Source organism: Mesoplodon mirus (genome assembly GCF_964341445.2).
Source record: "Mesoplodon mirus genome assembly, chromosome: 6".
Classification (NCBI taxonomy): domain Eukaryota; kingdom Metazoa; phylum Chordata; class Mammalia; order Artiodactyla; family Ziphiidae; genus Mesoplodon; species Mesoplodon mirus.
The window spans coordinates 25,492,407-25,510,943 of record NC_138982.1 but is presented as its reverse complement, the minus strand read 5'-3'; the positions used below and the strand labels follow the sequence as shown (position 1 = coordinate 25,510,943).

The following is an 18,537-nucleotide window of genomic DNA, read 5'->3' as shown; positions in this document are numbered from 1 at the left end:
TATTCAGAATAAAAGTGAATGCAACAGGATTAGTCATCTTGTTAGCAGGTGGCTGCAGGACTTAGAAATACAGTACACCACCATGTAATAAAGTACATAAAATAAAAGAAGAGCACAGCATAAAATTAGTGGTAGCATGTAAATATCTAAACAAGTAAAAATGGAACATTGAAATTTGACCTTTAAAGAAAATCAACACTTTTGAGTGGGAAACCTAGTAAAGAAAAGATCTACTACCCCCCTTCCTCCCACTCTTCATATATAAAAATAGCACAGGCTCACTTCAGGCACTTTCGGAAAGATCTTAGAAGCCATTACATTTTAGTATTCCTTTAAGCAACCAAAATATGCATAAATAAATAAGGGGAGTGAATAAGAAGCTAAGTGGATGGATGGATGGATGGATGGACGGACGGATGGATGGATGGTGGATGTATGGATGGGAGAGAAAAACAGAAAAGAAAGGGAACAGAGGAAGCACACATTCTACTCGTGCGTGACCCCATCTGTTTTCACTTCTAGAATGGGTACCACCTACCTGTTTAAGTTGTGTTTCTGAGTTGACGTGCACATCACAGATTTCACAGTGAAACGTTTTGTTCTGCAGGCCTGTATTCCCCTTATTCACTGGTCCTTTGCCTTTCACACCTACCCTAGGGAAGGCTTTGATAGTCCCACTTCCGTTTCGAGCTTCTAGCATTGTTTTGTGCTTAGTACCTGCCAAGAATATTTAGAAAAAAAGAAATAAAAAAGAGGGGGAAAATCTTAGCTAGTAATCTCCTCCAAGAAACGATACAATAACACAACAAGATGTGATGCCGAGTTTGAATGCAGTTCTTCCAGGGATTATTCTTGAAATATGCTTATGACATAGAAAACTGTAACAATGTGCTCTGATCACCTTATATAACATTACTTAATCACTCATCTTTTTATAATGTCCTGTTTTACAAATAAGCACCATCAGTACAGGAACTAAACTCAAAAGTCCTGAGATGAAATTAAATGGGTGTGACTTCTTTTCATTACTTCTTGATGCTAATAAGATATAAATGATAGCTGATGAGGAAGAGTGATTTACTTGCTACAGGTGTAGTTGGAGGTGAGGTGTAACAAGTGTAATCAGTTTAAACATGGTGTGTTTACAGAAGTGGCACTAATTAAATGCCCACTTTCTAAATAGAATACAAACAAGCTTTCCTGGCTATGGGGTTTAGGATCAAAGAGGGAGAGTAACTGTATAGAGATCTTAATGACTCTGGAAAAAAAAAAAACCTATTAGAACAGCAAAGTTCACACTGATTGGCTCTGAAATTTCAAATATAAACAAATGAGTAAAAAATGGGGGATTCGGCTAAGCAGATACACTGTAAAGAAACCCTTCTTTTTATTAAACCAGTCACATCTTTTGGCTGTCCCACATAACTAATGTAATTCTACTTTTCAAGATTTGCTTTTTTTTTAACACTAAAGTTCAGGATGGCAGTTTGCTTTCAAAAACTTTGCTCACAATTTCCTTCTCCTTGGAGTTGATAAGTATTCTTTACTTTTCTCATTTAGCCATATGTTTTTGCTATGAAATGTTCTCTTGTAATCACTGATGTCCTTTCTGCCATTCTGTTTTTCTAAATCCTGATTTAGGGGTTTCACCTTCCTAATTGTATTTATTAGATTGTTACCAGTTCTGGAAGCATAGAAAAAAAGAGAAATTCTTAACTTCTGGTTCTTGGGCCAGCCTCTCAGAATCATTCCATATCAATGAAGAAAAGATGCTGAGGGTTCTCCAGCTCCGTGTCAATCACTCATGTCTTCAATAAGAGGTAATGCACATATGGAACAGATTTAGAGCCATATGTTTCTCTCTTGTAAAATGATGATACCTTTACTGAGTCCAATATTTAAAAATGCATATTTTTACCACTTAGGTTCCCACTTTGAATCTCATTTTCCTATGCACAGCAATGAAAATGTTCATATCTCAACATATTAAGGAGAGAGAAAATAGTCAACGTTTTGTGAGAAGACGGGAGAGGCTGAAATACGGAGTCAGAGAACCATGAGGTAGTGGTGGTGGTAGCAGTGAGGCTGCCCTGGGATTCACTTTCACCCATGTCCCCTGCAATATAGTGACCTAATGCTTTCTGCTTTGTATGAAGATACCATAAATGAGAGGAGGGCAAACAATTTTCTGGTGAGCAATACATACCTACAAACATAATGAACGAATGAGTATACACACACACACACACACACACACATACACATTGTTGTGTCCTACCTTCATTTATACCAACTTCCTACAAATTCGAAGTTTTTGTGACACTATGTGAGTAGAGGGTTACCCAACCTTCTCTATCCAAACAGGTAATTTTATCAAAATATTTTTTTCCCATGCAACCTCTATAGTCAATCTGAGAATCTTTCCTGGGGCCACTGTGGCTTAGGAATGTCTAAGTTGCAGTCAGTAGGAGACAAATTCTCATCCTGACTTTAATTTTTTTTTTTTTTTTTTTTCGCGGTACGCGGGCCTCTCACTGTTGTGGCCTCTCCCGTTGCGGAGCACAGGCTCCGGACGCGCAGGCTCAGCGGCCATGGCTCACGGGCCCAGCCGCTCCGCGGCATGTGGGATCTTCCTGGACCGGGGCACGAACCCGTGTCCCCTGCATCGGCAGGCGGACTCTCAACCACTGCGCCACCAGGGAAGCCCCTGACTTTAATTTTTATGTGTGTGGTATGCAGGCCTCTCACTGCTGTGGCCTCTTCCGTTGCGGAGCACAGGCTCTGGACGCGCAGGCTCAGTGGCCATGGCTCATGGACCCAGCCACTTCATGGAATGTGGGATCCTCCCGGACTGGGGCACGAACCCACGTCCCCTGCATTGGCAGGCGGACTCTCAACCACTGCGACACCAGGGAAATCCCTCATCCTGACTTTCTTGAAGGCCCCTTGACTCACTCTGGTTAATATCCTATGTGATTTGAGCTGGCGTTTGTTAGTGGTAACCAGAATGGATCAGAAAACTGTTTCTACCTATTCACTGATATGGAAGTACTTCATCTTGCCTGGGAGGACAAAAAAAATCAGGTGTGGGTGGCTTGCCTCAGGATTGAGTGGCAGATGGGTTAGGAGGAGAAGAAATTCAAAAAAGTTGCTCCCAATAACGACAGTAAGTAAAAATCCAGTAAAAAGACACTCTCCATATTATCTCTGGCAAGCTAAGACCCACCTATGTCCTGTCCCTAGGGGAAGGAAAGAAACAGAAGATATGTGAGCATTTGGAGAAATACCCAACGTCTCAGAAAAATCACTGTGTCATTAGCATTATTATTTCAGTGTAGTCTCTCCACAGCAGCTAGTAAAGATAGGAAAGTTAAATATACACACTCATGCATGCCTTACACACATGCACATACACACATACACCAAACACATGTGGTTAAAATTGTGCTGAGATTGGGTGAAAAACTTCAGTTAATAGCTTTGACTCTGGGGTTACTATTCATCATCACGTAGAGTGGAACGTTTGTGCAATGTAACCTCCTGCATCTAGTAGCAGCTTGTCAGTCATAATTAAATAGCTATTAGATCATTTTATAAGATCTTAAAGCTTGAACAGCCTGTAAAGGTAGCTGTTTTTCCTTCAAGTACAGCTACAATTAAGGAGAGATGTACTACTCTTAATTTTCAAGCATTTATATTTTTGAGAGATCAAATGTACATGAATAATCTAAAAATAGCGACTTTTAGGAGAACTGATACTTATTTTATTTTTTAAACATGGCACATATTGTGATAAATTATTTACCTGCTCTTAGCCACCCAAGAGTTTAGGTGCTATTATAATGCCCGTGTTAGAGATAACAAACTGAGACTCAGAAAGGTTAAGTTACTTGCCCAGCTCACAAAGCAAACACTACTTGAAGTTACTGGCAGGTAGAAAGTGGATTTCTAAATAAGTCCTTAGAGCTATGGGGATTTAGCCAGAAATCCACTAAGGATGTCTGAGCTAGCTGAATTCCAGTGACACAGGAATCTCTCATAGTACCTTTAATTTTTCTATTTTGTTAATGCCGTCTTTTCTAAACTCGGATTTTAATTTGAGTCTTTCAAATCTCCCTTCCCCTTGTTTTCTTGTAATGCTCCTTTCTGCTCAGCAGAGTACCCGGAACCAGGATGCTACAATGAATGACAGTGGCTTTGTGATGGCAGGTTTGAATACCTCAGGTTCCAACAATGTGTAAATATCTCACAAGGCTCGTGTCTTCCCCTGTGATTGCACAGTAGGGCCATTGCAAAGCTACTTCTGTACCTTAAATGGACTATTTTCTTCCCATCACTTTTAAAAGGTCAACACTGGTAATGACATTCATTTGAAGCTTCCATGATTCCTGAAATGTGAAACTGTTCTCCAACCACAGTTTAAATGCAGCAAGTCATCATGCTCCTAGAAATATTGATTTTGTTTGCTTTTTTAATTTGTTTGCTTTTGATTGCCTTGGGTCAAGATATTGTATCTGCAAAAAATCAAAATAATATGTGGTGCAGAGTGAATAGAGGCTAGCCTTCCCTTTAATTCCTCATCATCTTTACAACTCCCCTTTTTACGTGGCTCTTAAGTTAGGTACTGGCATAAAGGAAAGGTAGGTGAGCAAGAAAACTGGCAAATGACTTTTTAAAATTAAATCAATCATTATTTAGGTCATCAGGAAAATTGGGGAAATTTCTTTAAAGTGGAAAAAACCCTAGAATTCCATCAAGGAGAAGCATATCAAAATATTAATGGTGGTCATCATGTACCAGTCTTTTATTTTCTATTTGTATATGTGTATTTTAAAAAGTTTGGATAACTTAGTTAAAGTGATTTTGTATAGAACTTTCCTTGGAATCATATATACTTTTAAAAATGCACATGATTTTTAATGACAGCATAGGCTTACAATACATGAACATTATATATTTAACCACTTATCTAATATTAGACATTTGGATTATTTTCTTTTTTTCCCCTATATAATTATTTTGTAATGAACATCCTACTTGGTAATCTTTTAAAATCTATCTTAAGGTTATTTCCTTAGGATAGATTTTCATAAGGAGTATTATAGGTACAAAATATGGCTATTTTTAAGCCTCAATTCAAGCTGTCAGATTAACTGTCTAAACAGTACAAAGGAAGTTTCAGAGATATTCATTTTATAGGGAAATCTATCCTGGTAGAGTCTGCAAAATTCACCTTTCTATAAAATAAATTTCAATACCTTAAAGTTCAATTTTCCAGAATGCCCATGAGATGAGATTTAATAGTGTTAGACTAGACCCTTAGCAAACCCATGTGACTGCCAGTGATAGTTTAGTTACCTTCTCATTGACAAGTTCAGATGATTCCAGCTTATAGATACATGGGCAGGAAAGTGCTCAGGCTCCATACAAACAGCAAAATGCAAAGGTGTTTTTTGATGTGTTTATTTATAACATTCAGTAAAATGGCATTATAGTCCAACTCTGTGTGTCCTAAGGAAAGAAAGTTGTTTTGAATCTCTATACCTGAAGGGTATAATTGGCATCAAGTGCCTCCATGTTCTCTCTTTTTTTAAGTCCTCTAAATGTCAAATTAACCTTTTATTACCATGACCTAATATATACTATGTATTTTCCATGTCACTCTTAATTTTATTTTGTCTTTGAAATGAAATCTTTGGTTTATTTTATCAGCATATCAACAAACAGTAAGCACCCAGAATGGCATCCATGCTATCAGGTGACCAAGGAATGCCCCAAATGAGTAAAATTTGTGTCATTTCTGTTAGCTCCCCGGTAGAAAGTAATTTGTTGATTCATCAGTAATGCATCACAAGTCCAAATTGCAGAGGTGAAAGTAGAGACAAAGGAAACAGAGGAGAAGAGAACTTTGCTTTTAGCATCAGAAAGGTCCTCTGAGAAAGAGCTATGAAGTGGAAACAGAAGGGGAGGCAAGCCACACAGCACCAGTGGGGATGGACTTGATGTCCAAAGACAGCTCAGGAAAGAGCTCTGCAGACCCTGAGAACCAGTAAGCGGAGCACTGGCTGGGTTTGATAGGGAGATAAACATGTGGAAATGATATGGCAGTAACCCTTGACATACCAGCACATGAGAATTTTCAGGTATCCAGAAAGCCTCTTTTATCTATAACAATGGACTACAAGGAAGATGGAGGATTTCCTGTGCTGCTTTAGACATGCATTTAACAACCCTTACTTGCACCCAGCTCTGCTGCTTAGAAACAAGGCCCTTAAAAGCATGGGAAAATTCTCCACTGCTTTCATATCCATTAACCAAGAGAACCCGGTAAAAAGGTTTTCACATAATAAACACTCAATAAATGGACAAATTAGATACTCCCATAGTATACCAGATATGATGTTGTCTTAGTTATTTATAAAAGCAGTGTTTTTGCTTACTTTTTGTGTAACTAGCTCAGTTTTCACTTTTTTAAATGAAAGTAAGGTAACACTTTGTTAGAAAATTCAAAGAGCACAGCAAAGTATAAGGTGAAAAGCAAAAGCCCCCCCACTTTTCACCTTCAAACCGCATGCCCTCAGTAGGGAAACAGTTTCATGTGCAAACTTCCTGAAATGTTCTAAATATCAGTGACATTATATTAGGCTCGAGTAGAAAAAATAATGTAGTTTGAACATTCTACTTAGTTTGCGCAGGAAACCACTCTTAAGAAGCACAGCACATAAAAGTACACAACAAGAAAACACATCTCAACACAACTCTGAAATCACTTATTCTGGTTGTTCATCCATGAAATGTCACCAAACAAGAAATAACTAAACCCTGAATGCTCACAGCTACATATTTTTTTCTATTATGTAATATATCCCAAATCACCCATATTGCAAACCCCAAAGTACATTATTTAAGAATTGTAAGAATGCAGGTGATTCTTCCTGTGGCAGTGCAGGTTTGAGGAGGTGGCTCATGGGGGTGAGACATTTAGGGTGAAGTGACAACGACCTTGGAACCAGATTGGCTGGGTTTGCATCACAGCTCCAACATTTAAGGGCTCTATGGCTTTGGGCAAGTCAAGTAGCAGAAATCTCATCAGCACAGAGAGAAAGCTTCACTGAAAACTTATTGCAGAGTGGTGGGGGAAGCTGGAATCCATGACAGCAACAGCAGGGTTTGTGGCAAGAATCAAGGCATTCAGTCCACCCTGGGTGGTCTCGTCTTCCTGCAGCTTGTAGACCCTCAGGCTTAGGAGCAGTTTCAAGCACACAGCCTTGAGAGAGTAAGATGTTCTTGAGACCATCTGTACCAAATCTGTGACTGAACCCAGTGAAGACCTCTATATAAATGTTTAAGGTTCTGGCAGCTCACAGAGAGACCTACACTTTTACCACCAGCTGCTGGAGAGAGCCTAATAGACAAAGTGTTTCTAAGTCAGCCTGCTGTAGCTGAACAGCTATTGTAGACCCTTATAATCTGACTTCATAATGGAGACAGCCACATTCACTGTCCTGCGGCTGACAGCATCTTGGTGCCCCAGCCAGGGGTCAGGCCTGAGCCTCTGAGGTGAGAGAGCCAAGTTCAGAACACTGGACCACCAGAGACCTCCTGGCCCCAAGTAATATCAATCAGCGAGAGCGAGAGTTCTCCCAGAGATTTCCGTCTCAATGCTAAGACCCAGCTCCACCCAACGACCAGCAAGTCCCAGTGCTGGACACCCCATGCCAAACAACTAACAAGACAGGAACACAACACCAACCATTAGCAGAGAGGCTGCCAAAGACCATACTAAGTTCATAGACAACCCAAAACACATTACTGGATGTGGTCCTGCCCACCAGGAAGACAAGATTCAGCTTCATTCACCAGAAAATAGGCACCAGTCCCCTCTACCAGGAAGGCTACACAACCCATCGAACCAACTTTACCCACTGGGGGAAGATCCCCAAAACAACGGGAATTACGAACCTGCAGCCTGCAAAAAGGCGACCCCAAAGACAGTAAGTGAGGCAAAATGAGAAGACAAAGAAATATGCAGCAGATGAAGGAGCAAGGTAAAAACCCACCAGACCAAACAAATGAAGAGGAAATAGGCAGTCTACCTGAAGAAGAATTCAGAGTAATAATAGTAAAGATGATCCAAAATCCTGGAAATAGAATGGAGAAACTACTAGAAACATTTAACAAGGGCCTAGAAAAACTAAAGAGCAAAGAGACAATGATGAACAACACAATAAATGAAATTTAAAATTCGCTAGAAGGAATCAAGAACGAATAACTGAGGCAGAATAATGGAAAAGTGACCTGGAAGACAAAATAGTGGAAATAACTACAACAGAACAGAATAAAGAAAAAAAAATGAAAAGAATTGAGCACAGTCTCAGAGACCTCTGGGATAATATTAAATGCACCAATATTTGAATTATATGGGTCCCAGAAGAAGAGAAAAAGAAAGGGACTGAGAAAATATTTCAAGAGATTATAGTTGAAAACTTCCCTAATATGGGAAAAGAAATAGTCAATCAAGTTCAGGAAGTGCAGAGAGTCCCATACAGGATAAATCCAAGGGGAAACATGCGAAGACACATATTAATCAAACTATCAAAAATTAAAGACAAAGAAAAAATATTAAAAGCAGCAAGGGAAAAGCAACAAATAACACACAAGGGAAACCCCATAAGGTGAACAGCTGATCTATCAGCAGAAACTCTACAAGCCAGAAGGGAGTGGCAGGACATATTTAAAGTGATGAAAGGGAAATACCTACAACCAAGATTACTATACCCAGCAAGGATCTCATGCAGATTCGATGGAGAAATTAAAACCTTTACAGATAAGCAAAAGCTAAGAGAATTCAGCACCACCAAACCAGCTTTACCACAAATGCTAAAGGAACTTCTCTAGGCAGGAAACACAAGAGAAGGAAAAGACCTACAATAACAAACCCAAAACAATTAAGAAAATGGTAATAGGAACATACATATCAATAATTACCTTAAATGTAAATGGATTAAATGCTCCAACCAAAAGACATAGAATGGCTGAATGGATACAAAAACAAGACCTGTATATATACTGTTTACAAGAGACCAACCTCAGACCTAAGGACACATACAGACTGAAAGTGAGGGAATGGAAAAAGATATTATATGCAAATGGAAATCAAAAGAAAGCTGGAGTAGCAATTCTCATATTAGACAAAATAGACTTTAAATAAAGACTATTACAAGAGACAAAGAAGGACACTATGTAAATATCAAGGGATCAATCCAAGAAGAAGATATAACAATTGAAATATTTATGCAGCCAACATAGGAGCACCTCAATACATAAGGCAAATGCTAACAGCCATAAAAGAGGAAATCAACAGTAACACAATCATAGTAGGGGACTTTAACACCTCCCTTTCACCAATGGACAGATCAACCAAAATGAAAATAAATAAGGAAACACAAGCTTTAAATGATACATTAAACAAGATGGACTTAATTGATATTTATAGAACATTCCATCCAAAAACAACAGAATACACTTTCTCCTCAAGTGCTCATGGAACATTCTTCAGGATAGATCATATCTTGGGTCACAAATCAAGCCTTGGTAAATTTAAGAAAATTGATATCATATCAAGTATCTTGTCGGACAACAATGCTATGAGACTAGATATCAATTACAGGAAAAAAATGTAAAAATGAGACACATGGAGGCTAAATAATACACTACTTAATAACCAAGAGATCATTGAAGAAATCAAAGAAGAAATTTAAAAATACCAAGAAACAAATGACAATGAAAACATGATGACACAAAACTTATGGGATGCAGCAAAAGCAGTTCTATGGGGGAAGTATATAGGAATAAAACCCTACCTCAGGAAACAAGAATAATCTCAAATAAATAAACTATCCTTACACTTAAACAATTAGAGAAAGGAGAATAAAAAAATCCCAAAGTTAGCAGAAGGAAAGAAATCATAAATATCAGATCAGAAATAAATGAAAAAGAAATGAAGAAAACTATAACAAAGATCAATAAAACTAAAAGCTGGTTCTTTGAGAATATAAACAAAATTGATAAACCATTAGTCAGACTCATCAAAACAAAAGGGAGAAGACTCAAATCAATAGAATTGGAAATGAAAAAAAGGAGAAGTAACAATTGACACTGCAGAAATACAAAGGATCATAAGACAATATTACAAGCAACTATATGCCGATAAAATGGACAACCTGGAAGAAATGGACACATTCTTAGAAATGCACAACATTCTGAGACTGAACCAGGAATAAATACAAAATATGAACAGACCAATGACAAGCACTGAAATTGAAACTGAGATTAAAAATCTTCCAACAAACAAAAGCCCAAGACCAGATGGCTTCACAGGCGAATTCTATCAAACATTTAGAAAGGAGCTAACACCTATCCTACTCAAATCTTCCAAAATACAGCAGAGGGAGGAATGCTCCCAAACTCATTCTACAAGGACACCATCACTCTGATACCAAAACCAAACAAATATATTACAAAGAAAGAAAACTACAGGCCAATATCACTGATGAATATAGGTGCAAAAATCCTCAACAAAATACTAGCAAACCAAATCCAATAGCACATTGAAAGGATCATACACCATGATCAAGTGGAGTTTATCCCAGGAATGCAAGGATTTTTCAATATATCCAAGTCAATCAATATGATACACCATATTAACAAATTGAAGGATAAAATGCATATGATAATCTCAATAGATGCAGAAAAAGCTTTCAACAAAATTCAACATCCATTTATGATAAGAACTCTCCAGAAAGTAGGCATAGAGGGAACTTACCTCAACATAATAAAGGCCATATATGACAAACCCACAGCCAACATCATTCCACTAAGATCAGGAACAAGATGAGGTTTCCCACTCTCACTGCTATTATTCAACATAGTTTTGGAAGTTTTAGCCACAGCAATCAGAGAAGAAAAAGAAATAAAAGGAGTCAGAATTGGAAAAGAAATAAAACTGTCACTGTTTGCAGATGACATGATACAATATACATAGAGAATTCTAAAGATGCTACCAGAAAAGTACTAGAGCTACTCAATGATTTCAGTAAAGTAGCAGGATACAAAATTAATGCACAGAAGTCTCTTGTATTCCTGTACACTAACAATGAAAACTTTGAAAGACAAATTAAGGAAACACTCCCATTTACCACTGCAACAAAAATAATAAAATACCTAGGAATAAACCTTCATAAGGAGACAAAAGACCTGTATGCACAAAACTATAAGACACTGATGAAAGAAATTAAAGAGGATACAAACAGATAGAGAGATATACCATGTTTTTGGATTGGAAGAAGCAACACTGTGAAAATAACTATACTACCCAAAGCAATCGAAAGATTCAATGCAATCCCTATCAAACTACCAATGGAATTTTACACAGATCTAGAACAAAAATTTTCACAATTTGTTTGGAAACAAAAAAGATCCCGAATAGCTAGTGCAATCTTGAGAAAGAGAAAAAGAGATGGAAGAATTAGGTTCCCTGACTTCTCACTATACTACAAAGCTACAGTAATCAAGACAGTACGGTACTGGCACAAAAATACAAATATAAATGAATGGAACAGGATAGAAAGCCCAGAGATAAACTCACACACATTTGGTCACCTTATCTTTGACAAAGGAGGCAAGAATATACAATGGAGAAAAGACATCCTCTTCAATAAGTGGTGCTGGGAAAACTAGACAGTTACATGTAAAAGAATGAAATTAGAACACTTCTTAATATTGTATACAAAAATAAACTCAAAATGGATTAAAGACCTAAATGTAAGGCCAGACACTATCAAACTCTTAGAGGAAAACATAGGCAGAACACTCTATGACATAAATCACAGCAAGATCCTTTTTGACCCACCTTCTAGAGAAATGGAAATAAAAACAAAAATAAACAAATGGGACCTAAAGAAACTTAAAATGTTTTGCACAGCAAAGGAAACCATAAACAAAATGAAAACACAACCCTCAGAATGGGAGAAAATAGTAACAAATGAAGCAACTGACAAAGGATTAATCTCCAAAATATACAAGCAGCTCATGCAGCTCAATAACCTAAAAACAAACAACCCAATCCAAAACTGGGCAGAAGACCTAAATAGACATTTCTTCAAAGAAGATATACAGATTGCCAAGAAACACATGAAAGGATGCTCAACATCACTAATCACTAGAGAAATGCAAACTTAACACCATTCAGAATGGCCATCATCAAAAAATCCACAAACAATAAATGCTGGAGAGGGTGTGGAGAAAAGGGAACCCTCTTGCACTGTTGGTGGGAATGTAAATGGATATAGCCACTATGGAGAACAGTATGGAGGTTCCTTAAAAAACTAAAACTAGAACTACCATATGACCCAGCAATCCCACTACTGGGCATATACCCTGAGAAAACCATAATTCAAAAAGAGTCATGTACCACAAGTTCATTGCAGCTCTATTTACAATAGCCAGAAGCAACATAAGTGTCCATTGACAGATGAATGGATAAAGAAGATGTGGCACATATATACAATGGAATATTACTCAGCCATAAAAAGAAAGGAAATTGAGTTATCTGTTTTGAAAGGATGGACCTAGAGTCTGTCATACAGAGTGAAGTAAATCAGAAAGAGATAAACAAATACCATATGCTAACACATATATATGGAATCTAAAAAATAAAAGAAAAGAAATGGTTCTGAAGAACCTAGGGGCAAGACAGGAATAAAGACGCAGATGTAGAGAATGGACTTGAGGACACGGGGAGGGGGAAGGGTTAGCTGGGATGAAGTGAGAGAGTGGCATGGACATATATACATTACCAAATGTCAAATTGATAGCTAGTGGGAAGCAGCCGCATAGCACAGGGAGATAAGCTCGGTGCTTTGTGACCACCTTGAGGGGTGGGATAGGGAGGGTGGGAGGGAGACTCAAGAGGGAGGGCATATGGGGATATAGGTATACACATAGCTGATTCACTGTATTATACAGCAGTAACTAACACAACAATGTAAAGCAATTAAACTCCAATAAAGATGTTAAAAAAATAAAAAGATTTGTAAGAATCTAAAGAGTAGATATATGTGTAACTGATTCACATGGCTGTACAGCTGAAACTAACACAACATTGTAAATCAACTATATTGCAATAAAAATTTTTTAAAAAAAGAGAGAAAGAATTGTAACTCTAGTCGACTGTCTGATAGAAACTTCTTTGCTGATAGAAATGTTCTTGATTTGTACCTACCAATATGGCGACCTTTAGTCAAAGATGCTCTTGAGCACTTGATATGAGGTTACTGCAGCTGAAACTAAACAGGTAATTGATTTAAATATAATAGCCGCCTCAGGCTAGTCGTTAACATATTAGACAGTACAGCTCTCCTGCTCAAGAATGCCCTGAATGAACATGCATAAAGTGGAGGCCTATGGGGCTGAATTGTTTTTTTAAACATTTGTAGAAAGTTTAAAGAAGGCAGAACGGCAGACTTGTGATAGAAGAGTCTGTATCTGTATTTCCCATCCAGTTGAAGTCTTACCATTACCCTAGAAGATGCTGAAGAGGAGTGGCAGATAATCTTTGGGCCTTAATAATAATAAGGCCATAAACATGGACCACCATGGCTGACTGGCTTAAATGAGTTTTTTTACTTGAAACATGAAAGGACAGATCTCTGGATGAAGCAAGTCTTTACACATTCTCTTCCTGAACACAGAGGCACAAACTAGACCAGGGCTTCCTAAAAGGCAACTCCTTGGCTTTGCTCAAATTTATATTCTCAGTGAGCAACACATGGTAGACAATCAGTGAAGATTAGTGAAGTATTAGATATTTATAAAGATCAACAAACACAACAAACTCTCTGGAAAGAGATTTATAAGCTCAGACTTTGAAATGGTATAAGTCAAAATTTGCCTCTATTAGCTGAGTAGTTTCAACTTACTTGTGCCTCAATGTCTGTAGTTATAGAAAAAAAAAACCAAAACTCCTCTACTGAAGTATTGTATTAGATGCATTTTTTTTATCTTAAGCATTATTTCTGGCACACCCAACATGCTCAAGAAATTTTAGTCAAGCTTCTCTTCTCCTTCTTAACATTGATTTTGTGTTTAGGCAAAAATTTAGAAATTCCATCCCTTGATAACTTGTAATTTCTGTATATTAAAACTTAGTGAACTTAAAAATAAGCTCTGTGTAGGGATAGAAAAGCTGGAATAAGCTTAGTGAAAATGATCCAATGTTACCACTTTAACTCATTACCAGAAAAATCTGCCCAAATTAGTAATGAGGGCTAATTATAAAACATTCCAAAGTTTTTTTTTTTTTTTCAATTATATAGAGAAAATCATCAAAAATAGCTAAGCAAAGCATTACCTAGTAGGATGTTTGGGGGGAATTTCTTTAAAGAAAAAGACAAAATATATCTTTTATAATACATGTCTATAACACACAAATAAAAGGAGCCTTCCAGATCTCTCGAAAAGAGTACGTCCTCTCAAGGTGTTTCAAGCACTCTTAGACTGTTTTGTGAATCACGTGAAGTAAGTCAGACAGAGAAAGACAAATATATGATATCACTCACATGTGGAATCTAATTTTTTAAAAAATGATACAAAAGTAGTTATTTATAAAACAGAAAGACTCATAGATTTTGAAAACAAACTTATGGTTACCAAAGGGGAAATGGCATGGGAAGGGAAATTAGGAGATTGGGATTGACATATACATAAAATAGATAACCAATAAGGACCTACTGTATCGCACAGGGAACTCTATTCAATATTCTGTAATAACCGATATGGGAAAATAATCTGAAGAAGAATGGATATATGTATACGTATAACTTATTCACTTTTGCTGTACACCTGAAACTAACACAACATTGTAAATCAACTATACTTCAATATTTTTTTTAAATGCATTTTCCAAGATTAAGAGAAAAACATGTTTTGAAGGTGGCTGGCTTCCCATGAACAGACCATAAGTGCATAACTCTCCGCTCAGTGCTATAGCCCTGATTCCATGTCTATGATGTATTTCTAAAAGGATAAAGAAGAAAAACACTTAGAATTACAATTTAAATGCAAAGGACACATCTCTACATGCTGCAGCCTGGTTGCTTCTGAGCAAAATTGATATTCAAACTTGGTTTCCCGAAAAACACAGCCCAATCTTAACAGTATTTTCCTAATATCCGGCTCTAAGAAGTAATTGGAGAAGTCTTTTAAAGTTATATTGACAGGGTGGGGGGTGAGTGGAGGATGCAGTCGGTGGGGTGGTGATTGTGGTCTGCCCTGTGCGTAGCTAGGAAGGGGGTCCTTAAAGAGAATTAGAGAACAATGATTAAATGGACTATCCAAAGGGGGTCTGCTTTCCACCAGCGCCATGATCTGATAACTCTAAATAATGTCAGTGATAAAGGCTCTTCCCTAAAGAATATTTCATTGGTCTATATTCTAAACAATGGAGGTGTTTACTATTAAGATTTAGTATACACTAAATTAGCACATCATCTGCTCCATGGAAATTAGTTTGTAGAACTCTCCATTATACGGTCATCCCCAGAAACACACAAATTCCGTTACAAGCTTTAGTTTCACTAAACATTTCATAGCAGTTCAAAATCCTTTGAACTCACAAAGGCTGCAATTCATGCCCTTGTGTTACTACCTATGTTTAATGAAAACAGCAGATTATAAATGAACAATGATAGTGCTGAGATTGTAAAGATAAAGACACAGAATTTGAGTTAATTTAGTTCTGTCATTCTAGGTGATCACTTGAAGGTTTTAAAGGTAAAAGAGTGGAAGCTGCGTGGGGGACCGGCTTTGGTGGGTAAGGTCCAGTTTGTCCACGTTGGTAGCTGGCTGTGCTGGCCACCTTCCCTGCCCTATCTTCTTTCCCAACTCCATTAACCTGGTCCCTTCATCTCCCTAAAAACTATTTGCCCTGACATCCTTGTCTCAGAGTCTGCTTCTCATGGAACCCAAACTAGAACCCACCACAATAATCCTATGATGAGACTTACAAGGACCATTCCTACTCCTGACAGGAGAGGGACATATGCAGAGCCTTACCCTCTACAATCACCCTGCAGGTTTATCAACATCACACCCTGAGGGGAAGATCTCTGATGCAGGAAGGGAAATACAAGAACCTAGAAGCCCAAGTAGCACCTTGGAGGGAAGGGGAGTGGCCGCAGTCCCCTGACTGGTCTGAAGGTTTGGAGGGGACACCCTTAGAAAGGGATCCAAGTAAGGGTGACAATCAAAAGCATGTCTTAAACTCCCAGGTGAGATGGTTACACTAGTCCTCAGCTCTGCCTGCAAAACACTTGCCAGGTTTTGGTTTTGTTTTTTTTTTTCTTTTCCCAAACACTATAGCTTCCCAGGCCCTGGATATATAATAAATCATAATCCCAGGATGTAGGATGGATATATATATATGTGTGTGTGTGTGTGTGTGTGTGTGTGTGTGTGTGTGTGTATTTGTATTTAAATAAATATAAATGCATTTGTATATAAACATATGGATATGTTTTACATTCATTATATATATATATATATATATATATATATATATATATATATATATATGTATGTATGTATGTATACATAAAGCTCCAATGGCAATTCTTACACACGAACCAGAGATGACCATAGAACTGTAATTGGAAAACGTTGACCTGATGTGATGTAAACAAGAAAGTCATCCTTTCTTTGCCTCCTAATAAAATGTTTCTGATCAGAATTCAGAAAGGACATCCAAGTTCTTCTTAAATTAACTCCAACCTCAAAGTCTATGGTTTATCTGTCAAAATAGATCCTCCCTCAAAATGAATGTGTTTCTCTGTCACTATGGGGGGATGATCAAGAATTCTGGAAAAGTAAATGGATTTCCAATGATGCCCACACTCTCCCAGTGATCTCATATTCAGGAAGAACGTATTTGCAGGAGTAAACAGAGGGCAAATCTGAATGGTACAGATTCTGACTTGGGGCCAGATGCTATTCTGTGTCTCCCAGCCCCTGAACTCATGAACTCTCCCTGACAACAACTCATGTTGCCTGCAGGACGAGGATGTGGGTGGAAGGAATTGTCCTCCTTCTGCAATTACCCCCTTAGAGTCTTGAAGTCAGTACTTGAATATTACGCATGCAGCACAATGATTGGTCGATGACGCCATCAACACACAGCTGCACTATTAACTCAGGGTATGATTCACAAATGATTCTTTTTCTATTGTAATTGCTGACAGAGTCCTCGCAATGAACCCAGTCTTTTAGAGGAAAACTGATCTTGGGACAAAGGGCTGCCTAAAATCTCAGGCAGGACATAAATAAATAAATAAACAAATAAAACAATAAAATCTTTATCTATTTAAATTGATATAGATATACTCTATATATGTATCTAGTTAGATAGGTTTATATATATATATATGTATATATATATATATACATATATATATATATAACATCTTTAAATATAGATATAGATATAAACATAGATGTATAGAAAGAGCAGGTAGATGGAATCAAAATATATCAGGGGAGAATTCCATCCCGGCTTATTTTCTGTTATGCTATATGAAAGTTTAGTGTTAGTTAGAGAGACCTGGGTTTGAATAATGGCTCTGTCACCTAACTGGTCATGCGTCTTCTCTAAGCCTCAGTCAAAACAAAGGAATAGTATTTTTACGTTGTCAGAAAAAATAAATAAAATATTATATGTAGACATTATGGCTGCCTCTAAGAAGTATTTTCTTAAGTTTAATTTTCCAGCTCATATAGATTTAGCCCAAACAACATTATTTGCCATAAAAACCATAATAGGGAAGTTTTTAACCAAAAGTGAATAGAGTTATGCAACCAACTTTTGCAACTATATTATTGGTGCAACTTCAGAAAATTTCAGTTACAAGCAAATATGTGGAAGTAACATAGCAATCTAGAAGTCATATAAATGCAAAGCTGACACTTCAGAATTATATTTTACTATCTCTCTTAATGTTTATAAAACACAAACACACATCCATACACACAAACACATATACAGCATGGCAAGGGAGCCCTGGAAACCCTTCCTTGCCCCCTGTAAATGACACTTTGCTTGTCATTTTTACTTTTTAATGGTTAATGAATTCCATGTAATAATTGCCAGTTTTCTGCCTCCCCCTCTGTCCCCTGCTGCAAAAGATCTAATCTATTCAGAGGAAGATAATTGCAGAGCTGTTGAGACAGAAAATAAATCGCTGCATCTCACCACTGTTGTGCGCCTCCAGCTGTGAGGTGGAGTTGACAGCAACCTTGCATAGAGAACAGTAAAGCAACCGTTTTGCCTTTTCTTCCTCAGTCTCCGTGGAAGGACAGGAGCTATTGCCGGTGGCTGTCGTGGGGCTTTTCTCCACTTTAGAAGTGATCTCAGTTGTCATAACGCTGCTTTTGCGAATTTCCACAGTTGTCGTCGTTGATATTGCTGGTGTCCCTGTGGTACTGTCT

At 37.6% G+C, this 18,537-nt stretch overlaps 1 protein-coding gene across 2 annotated transcripts in view; it reads right to left on the bottom strand.

Moving 5' to 3' along the window:
- Positions 1-18,537, bottom strand: part of ZNF385D (zinc finger protein 385D) — a gene marked incomplete at both ends in the record, with an annotated part of 955,511 nt that overhangs the window by 9,079 nt on the left and 927,895 nt on the right. For both annotated transcript variants that reach the window (XM_082624858.1, XM_082624859.1), the window contains 2 exons: positions 539-717; positions 18,302-18,535. In XM_082624858.1, the coding sequence (XP_082480984.1) occupies positions 539-717; positions 18,302-18,535 (413 nt within the window). The remainder of the gene's footprint in view (positions 1-538; positions 718-18,301; positions 18,536-18,537) is intronic.